This window comes from Mus caroli, chromosome 6 (genome assembly GCF_900094665.2).
Source record: "Mus caroli chromosome 6, CAROLI_EIJ_v1.1, whole genome shotgun sequence".
NCBI lineage: Eukaryota > Metazoa > Chordata > Mammalia > Rodentia > Muridae > Mus > Mus caroli.
Window position 1 is genome coordinate 94,176,416 of NC_034575.1, and position 8,806 is coordinate 94,185,221.

Genomic DNA, 8,806 nt, shown 5'->3' on the forward strand with positions numbered 1-8,806 from the left:
AGATGTTAAATAACAGCATTAAAGAGACACGTCTCTCTCTCTCTCTCTCTCTCACACACACACACACACACACACACACACACACACACACACACACACACACACACACTTTCCATGCTGCAGAAATACTGAAATACCTGAGTTGTCATCCCCAGGAACACTGTCCACCTCCCCTGAGTCAGGCTATATCGACTTAGAGCTTACACAGTAGTCTTGAGTGGCTGATGATTGGCTGGTGGTGAGCCCAGGGGTACTGCTACTTCTGCTTCCTTAGTGCTTGGATTACAAACTCACCACTATACTGGCTTCTTTGCATGGGGTCGGGAGGTCTAGCTTTGCCACCATGTGCTTGGGAGACAAATCGGTGACTGACCGAGCCATCTCTCAGAAGTGATGTTTTAATGACCCTTAAGGGAGGGATTCTTCAGTTTCCCACAGTCCTCGCTCTTCCCTCTCCTTACCTTACTTCATTATTCACATTCTTTCCTGGCAAGCCCTAACCAACCAAGTCTGTAGTCTTTGCTTTAAGTATCCATAGCAACATTTGCATAAGACAGCACATTTGCAACACATGGTGGAAGTCTCTCTCTTTCCTCTCAAAAACTGCAATCATAAGAAAAGCTGAAGTCCAATTTCTACGTGGCAGCTTCTGCAGTAGGTACTTTATGCACACTGTTCCATCTGAGCCCCTTACTGTCCGGTAGTTTGTTACTAACTCTGGCATATAACTAAGAGACTGAGATTGGGAGGTTAAAGCAAAAAGGTCAAACCCTAAACTGTCCTCTTATATACAATTAATTCAGAAACATGAGTTAAATTAACGTGGTGACAAAGGGGCTTTTGTTACAAGCTTTCACTATTTTTCTTACATTCAACAATGAATTATGACATCAGATGAGATCAGCACTTCTGAGAAGTCGGGATTAATTTCAATGGAACCATAGGCATATTTGGAATACTACTGATCTTCGGGGCGGCTCATGTTGCCTGTGAAGGCGATTGTGAAGTTACTCTGAGAGAAACTTCATTTACCATGGCAGAAGACCCACGAGCTTGAACTTGACTCTTTCCCTGACTGTTTAGCACCAAATCAATGTGAACTCAGCACCTGAGGTGTGTTGGTCTACGGCTGCCCTTGATCAGAATACCCGGTGAATTACCTCTGAGAGTCAACCCATGCCCAAAGACTGTTGGTATAAGCAGCTTGATATTTTATGCCATTTTTAAAATCTGTGTTTGAGGTGGGGCTTGTCCATGTTTGTAGGGGCCAGAGGTCAACCTCAGGTAGACTCTACCTTGATTTCTCAGACAATGTGTCTCAGTGGCCTGGACCTCACCAAGTCGGCCAGAGAAGCCCAAGTATCTGATGTTTCTAACCTCCCCAGTGGTGGGATTAAGATGGCACCAGCCCTGCAAGCTTCTTTCTGTGGGCTCTGGGCATTGAACTCAGGTCCCCGTTCTTATATAGCAAGCACCTCACTAACTGAGCCATCTCCCCAGTTCCACATTTCTGTGTCTCCAACAATTAATTACATTCCCACTCTGTTCTCCCTTTGCCCCATACTCTTAAAGTAACAGGCAGAATGGTCTCATTTCTGAGAAAAGAAATTTTATTTGATTTTACTGGTTTTCCAGCCCCATCCGAGAATGCTGTTCTGGTCTGAGCTATTTAAAACGCATAGCCTCCGATTCCCAGTTCTGAAAGCTAACACTTTGCCAAGCACCTCCTAGCTACAAAGTGACCTTGACACATGTCATTCAGCAGGGTTTCAAATCAAAGTCATCCTGTTTAATATTCATAAAGACCTTTTTTTTTCTTCCTAACAGCATATGTAGCGATTTTACAAGGGCTAGGGTTGGGAGCTTTATTTAGAGATGGGTTGTATTCTGAGAAACGTACCATCAGCATCTCTCCGATGAACTGAAGTATTAGTTTGGAGGTAGGGAAATTTCGTTTGGCATTCTTCGAGGGAAGAGAGTGAAGTGCTCGATCCTGACAGGTTTTTCTCATTGGGGGTTTCCTGGGCTGGTCCATCTGTGATACTGAATTCGGATACTGAATTTATTACGATAGCATTAATAGGTTTCTCGTCTCCATGCTTTTCGTTCGTGAGTTGTGTATCTAGAGGAAAAAAAGAAAACACACATATACAAACCCACTGTGATCTAAGATGGGACATTTGCAGGAAAATTTACATTTTGCACTTGGAGAAAATAAAGTCCCATGAAAGGGAATACAACATTATCAAACAAGGTTATTTTGAGATAGAATTGAAAAGTACAATCACAAATTTTTATATACACTAAATTTCTCATTAATTTGAAACATATTTTTCTACTATCAGTTTTTCAGATGGTGAGTTGGGCCAACCAAAGAACTCATTCACTTAGATCAACAAGATGTTACTGTGTTGGCATCTGTATCATAGAATACTATGGATATGAGAAACCAGGTGATTCTGGAAACTTCCAATGGTCTCAATAAAATCACTATTCATTTTGCTTGTGCTGTTTTCAATTTCACTAACTTCATTTTTCTTCTATTTTAAGAGAAAAACTTAGCCACGTGTAGATGAACAGTCTATAGGTTCGGTTTTCTGCCAGAAAAAGCTCTGCAAACATCCTGTCCCACTTTCATACATAAATTACATTGATGTAGGGATTGGCATTTTATATAGGCCTATGCATGTGATGGCCTCTCTGGCCTTGGGGTTGTCTTCTGGGGAACATACCTTATTGGACATAATCAATTGGGAAAACCAGGGTTCAGGAAGTTCCCAGCAACATCCTGGCCAAGACTCCAGTTTGAAGAGGCAAAGGGAAAGTTGAAAAAGCTCATGACATCATTCCTTGTAATAAAGCAAAGTTTGTAAGTAGAGTCCAAACTGGAATGAACACTGGGATTCAATGTGCCCATCACAAGCACACCTTAGCAACTGGGGTGTGTGCAGAAAAGTTGTGTTCTATCTGGCTGTTTCAGAGGGAGGCCAAAGCTGGAGGGCAGCTTGATATTTAACACAGCTACATCTATAAACAAAGGCCTGCGATGGAAAAAGAGGAAGCCCGTGAGTACATTCTTAAGCACACCCCAGGCTGGTCCCAGGAGCATCCTCAGGTGGAACTGTTGAGAGATGGAAAAGACATGCTTAGGAATTCCATTCTCCAGAGAGTCCAGGGCTTGGGGTGACTCAGCAGTGCTCACTGGGGGACTTGAGTGAGGCTGACCTGACTGGAGGAGAAAACCCAGCTCAGTGTGGGAAATCCACTCTTTCTTAGTCCACGTTTATGGCCTGTTTCCAATTGGTCTTTTCTTTTAGAGGAATGTGTTTCTCTGAAACATCTCTAGCATCCAATCAGCTGAGAAATTAAAGTTGCTGACCTGTTCAAAAGCTCAAATATCATTCTCCCTAGCAGCCCCACCAAATCACCATCCCTTGGGGACTTTACTGAAACTTCTCAGGTCAATCCAACATGCAGATGAGTCTGGGAGTTCTAAGGAGTTCTGCTTTTGGGGAGGGGAAGACAGAGAAAGATCAATCTACAGACTTGTCAATCAGGGGTTCTCAAAACCCATCATGAGATGGTCTCTCTTTCTGAAGTCTTGAACTGGAAGAAGACCAAACAGTCTGCCACATGCAGTCATCGTGGGCCATTTTTGTTTCTTTCCAATTTTCCAAACAGCCTTGGTTTTTGACAATGTTTAATTTTTATTCCCTTTCCCATATGCTGCTGGCTTTAAATCCCTTGGTAGTGGTTTAATCCACCCTAAAAAAGATTGGCAGAAGTAGGGGTTCAGGAAAAACATCTATTGTTGACAGCAATTAATGTAGTATTGAATGCTGAATGTGGAAATAGAATTGGCATTACATGTTGGCAAACTCTAGGCTCCTCCAACTCAAGAAATACTTGCCATGTTAATAACACAATAATGTTGGTGATGGTCATGGTGAAAATAAGTTTATTTTCCTTACTTACTTGGATATAAAAAACATCCAACCATGAGCCACTTCCCACTAAGATGGATATTTAAATACTCTCTTCAATTGCTTAGCCGTGTCAAGATTTTGAACCAGACAATGGATACATAAGGGCACCTTATCATCTTCTATTTAGGAGATACTTAGTTGTAGTTTGTCTCCCTAAGCTATGATAATAAAAAAAATTACTGTTTACATTGTCATATTTCTATCCTGGGACAAAATTGCTCGGGTTGAAACCCATTGCTTTCTATGAAAACACATGTCTAAGTGTGCCTCTGTCATATATCGAGTTTTACATTCTTGCTGATCAAGCACATCACTGAAACACCTGTCTGAAAGAGTTTAGGAGATAGAGGTTGCTGCTGACTTCTCTTACTACACGGGAAAAGTACGAGTTAGTACTATATTACATGAGTTATTAGAATTAGAATTGGATTGAGCGGATGCATGAGAAGTCTCAAGGTTTAGAACTTTGGCTTTAGTAAGTTGCCCAAGGACTCCACTGTAGTCAACTGAGAGCTGAGTTCAGGGACTGCAAGAGCTTTGTTCTTATCTTTGTCTTTTATAAATATTATACATGTCCTTAATGTATTCTTTGCCTCTATCTCAAGTAACTGTTTTTTAGTGGCTGAGACTACACATCAGCAATATCGCTGTACCCTAAGACTTGAGATGCATTCATACCTTAAGGCCAGTCTTGCAAATAACTTAGCTCAACAGACCTCCTTTCTCTGCATAATAAATTATGGCTGATTTCTTGCACACTTGAAGAACGGCTACTGTGGGTTGTCCAAAGTCAGCTCAGGAGAGAGCTGATAGCAAACCATGACGCCTATAGAGATTACAGCAGCTCTTTGCCTAACAGACTTCATTAACAATCAGTTCAAATTATCACGCACAGTCAGACTGCATGTAATTTAAATTGCTTTTGCACAAAGTAATTCTGTAACAACAACAACAAAAAAGTTGGATAGAGGTTACTGGAATGTAAAAACATGCAGAGAGCACAGTTTACAGCCAAGTGGTATATGATTCTCTTTTTAATTTTGCAACAACTTTTTTAAGTACAGCATTTTTTAAGTATAGCATTTTGAATGTAAGTGGTTTGCTACATTAAGCAACCATTTGGAGCACACCAGGTTTGCACAGAGAGGATTTTATGGAGAATTTAAACTGCCATTCATAAAGTTATTTTAACTCTGTATCTCTGTTTATATTTTTATTTTTTTAATCCCCCAGTGGGAACTATCTGATGCTCATTAAAAAATCATCTGACACGCGAGCAGAATTCAGAACCCAGTCTGTTCAACCCAGAATTCTGACATCTGAAGTGAGTCACATTTTTTTTTGATGGTGGGGTGGGGGGGGTGAATGTTACTGACAGCTTCCTTCTTTTTTATAGCTGGAATGCTAACAATAATTCCCCCAGATTTCTCCCTTTACAGTGTTATTTGACATTGTCTCCAAAGTATTAAAAAGCAGCATGGGCTAAAAGGAGGAACACAAGGAAAAGTGGCATCATATCCTTTGCGCGAGCTGGTATTTTAGAATTAAATAAGGAACCCGTGAAACTATATTTGGGATGTTATACATAGTTCCTGACATTAACTTGAAGAAAATAAAATTTCCACCCCTAAAATACAAACCAAAATTGGGACAAAAATTAGGAGCTTCTCTCTAGTTCTTAGAAAAATAAAAAGATTAAAGTGTATCCTGAAAGTCACTGTAATAGAAAAATCCCTGTTTGGGTTAGAAGTAATTGTAAGAACCAGTGGGCATAAACTAAGCAACAGTAAGACAGACAGTTAATTAATTTTTTATTACTGCTGAGCAAATGTTATTAATTTAATTCAATTAACATTTATTGAGCACCCACATGCAATAGATGAATCAATGTGACAGCAGCTATTCATTTATTTACTCTAAGTTATTAAGGAAACATTTCAGTGGTTTTCATTTTTTGCTCAGTAAATGTGACTTGATAAATTTTTTGCCCAAATATTCTCTAAGTCCATAACACAAGAAATATGGGTAACTGCTCTTCCTATCTGGCTCCTGACCATAGTCTTGTTGATATAGTTTTTTTTCTTTTCATTCTTGTTTCCTTCTAATCCTTCCCTGTCTTTTTTCCCTACCTCTTCTTTTTTCTATTTATTTCTCTAACTTACTCTTTCTTTCTCCTTTAATTCATTTTTTTTTAACTTACAGATCCACTCATGTAAGACCTGGCCCTTGCTCCTTCCCTCCTTTTTCCCTTCCTCCCTCCCTCCCTCTTTTCCTCCCTTCCTGCCTCTCTCCCTTTTTCCCTATCTCCTTCACTTCTTTCCTATCCCCTTATCTAAGGTAGCATTTGTCCACACTCATAACCTAGGCGTTGATTCTGTGGAGTTTGCCGCTGAATCTATGCTGTGAGCCTGTTCCCAGCCAGGTTGCCTTGGCTGAGTGGAAATTTCATTTCAGTTGTTATTCATCGCTGGAGAATTCAAAGAAAAAAGACAGTGTATAGTTTCTTTAAAGGCCTGTTGTCACCACAAGTCACACTCTCATGATTATAATGGACCTTTGGATCCTTTATTTTGGTTACCAGTCACATCTTTTCCATTTAACAGCCTATTTTACTAAGCCCTTCATCTTACTGAAGTGGGTAACTCTACCTATCCCTGGAGAACCCATGGCTGAATTTCTTTTCCTTGTATGGTCATTGTTCCTTTTATTTAGACTTGAGACTAGTCTTTGTCTGGTCCCCTCCTTCCACTGGTAATTTAGAAGTTTCCATTGATTCCTCTTTCAAGATCAAGTCTGCCTTTTCATTCCCATACTTGCTCCCGCACCTTCCAATCTGGATCATTCTCTTTAAATGGCTCTTTATTTTGGTTGTGGACATCTAACACAGGGCCATGCACTCTCTAAGCAAATGGTCTGCCATTGAGCTGCATTTAAAGTCCTTGATTTTCTTTTTGGGTGGTGGTGGGGTGTCTCACTACATAGTTCAGTCAGGCGTTGAACTGGCCATCCTTCTGTCTCTGCTTCCCAGGTGCTGAGATTTCAGGTGTGTAACACCATGTCAAGTTTATATGCTATTATCAAAATAATGTTTTAAACTCCACTTTCTGATAGAAAATAATTCCTTTAAGAAAAACACAAAATCAAGGCAAGTCCCTCCCACAACCCCCCACACACAAGTGCTAATGGCTCGCTGTTCCTCAGGTGACTCTCTAGTCTCCTAGTCTCAGTTAACTCCCATTCTGTTACCAAGTTTTTTGTTGTTGTTGTTTTGTTTTGTTTGTTTGTTTTTGTTTTTGTTTTTTTGAAGCAGGCAATGCCTTAGTAACAGTTTCCTGTGTGAGGCCAACTCCTGAAGCCTATCTGAGAATTTTAAGATAAGCCTGTAAGGTAGACTGATTTTAATTTTATTTCTACAACAATACACTGAGAGTGTGCATTTCAAATGCAAGGACCATTCTTTAAGCTGTAACTGAATTATATTTTCCCTTGGACTTAAACTACCACTTAGAATTTAGTGGTGTGATTATCTGTGGGTGAAGTCAGACCAAGGCAGACAGGTGACATTTCAAGGTATAAACCACCAAACCGTTCACAAATTATTGTGGTTAGGAAGATTAGTTCATCCAAGTGACCCTGTGGGGGGAAATTAATTTAGCTGGGCATGGTGGTGTATGCCTATAACCCCAGAGTTTGGGAGGCAATGCAAAAAGAGAAGGTGTTAAAGAGAACATATGCACCCCTGTCTCCAACCAAGATAGACGTGTATAATATATATACAATATATATATATATATATATGTTATATATATATAACGTGTATAATATATATGTTATATTTTATGTATTTTATATATTTATACTCTGGCCCATGAAGAACTTTATGATGTCCATGCTAATGTTGGGATTCGTGTTCACTGTTAGGCTGTCTATATTTTCCACAGCTTGGTCAGTAAAACACACGCTATGCAAAATATCAGAGGTCACAGAACAAGATCAAGCCTGGTACAGACTATTAGGGCCTGAATTTGTAATTTTTACATTTACATTTTCTTTGAGTACTACCTGAAACCTAGTCCGGCTTCCCATTTGGAATCAGTTCGGCCCAGCCTCTCAAGCAGCTGGGATTACATGTGGGTGCCGACACACAGGACATTCTTATTTTCATATTCAGCAACACTGGGAAATGAATTCAGTAGAGAACAAAGCCAAACTAAGATGTCACATTTCATCCTGACCCATCAGCCAAAGCTGATGGATATTCAGAGAGGGCAGATTTTCAAGGAAAAACCCATTTTTGTTTTTGATTGTGGAGCTGAGGACAAGAAACTTCTATAGACATCTCCGCCATTTAAAGAGAACGGAAGTAAGACATTAATTATTTGACTGCTGCTGCTGCTGCTAGATAGGATAAGGCAAAGCCCTGAATTCAGTCAATCGGACTTCAGGGCAGAATAAGTGAGACACATGTACCTGGCTTATTTTTTCCTCTCTCTCTAATTCTCTCACAGCCTTTAAAGACTTTCCAGTAAAAGCAGTGGTGTTATGTATCACTGGTTTGGTTTGTCTTCTTCAGCAACCCGGCCTCAGAGACATACGATGAAATGTTTATCAAGGGTCTGAAGAGGTGACATTTTAAAGCCCCTTTCAATCAGCCTTAGTGAATCTTTTTTTTTTTTGAAAATGTGAGCAGAAAACCAGAAGTATATTATTTTTCCAGAAATAATAGCAGTGACTGTTCAAGGTGAAAAGGATTAAGAGGTGTGTGTGTGTGTGTGTGTGTGTGAGAGAGAGAGAGAGAGAGAGAGAGAGAGAGAGAGAGA

At 40.0% G+C, this 8,806-nt stretch overlaps 1 protein-coding gene across 2 annotated transcripts in view; it reads right to left on the reverse strand.

The window, feature by feature from the left end:
* Mdfic2 (MyoD family inhibitor domain containing 2) overlaps positions 1–8,806 on the reverse strand; it is a 104,582-nt gene that overhangs the window by 10,269 nt on the left and 85,507 nt on the right. For both annotated transcript variants that reach the window (XM_021165710.2, XM_029478753.1), the window contains exon 3: positions 1,901–2,122. In XM_021165710.2, the coding sequence (XP_021021369.1) occupies positions 1,901–2,122 (222 nt within the window). The remainder of the gene's footprint in view (positions 1–1,900; positions 2,123–8,806) is intronic.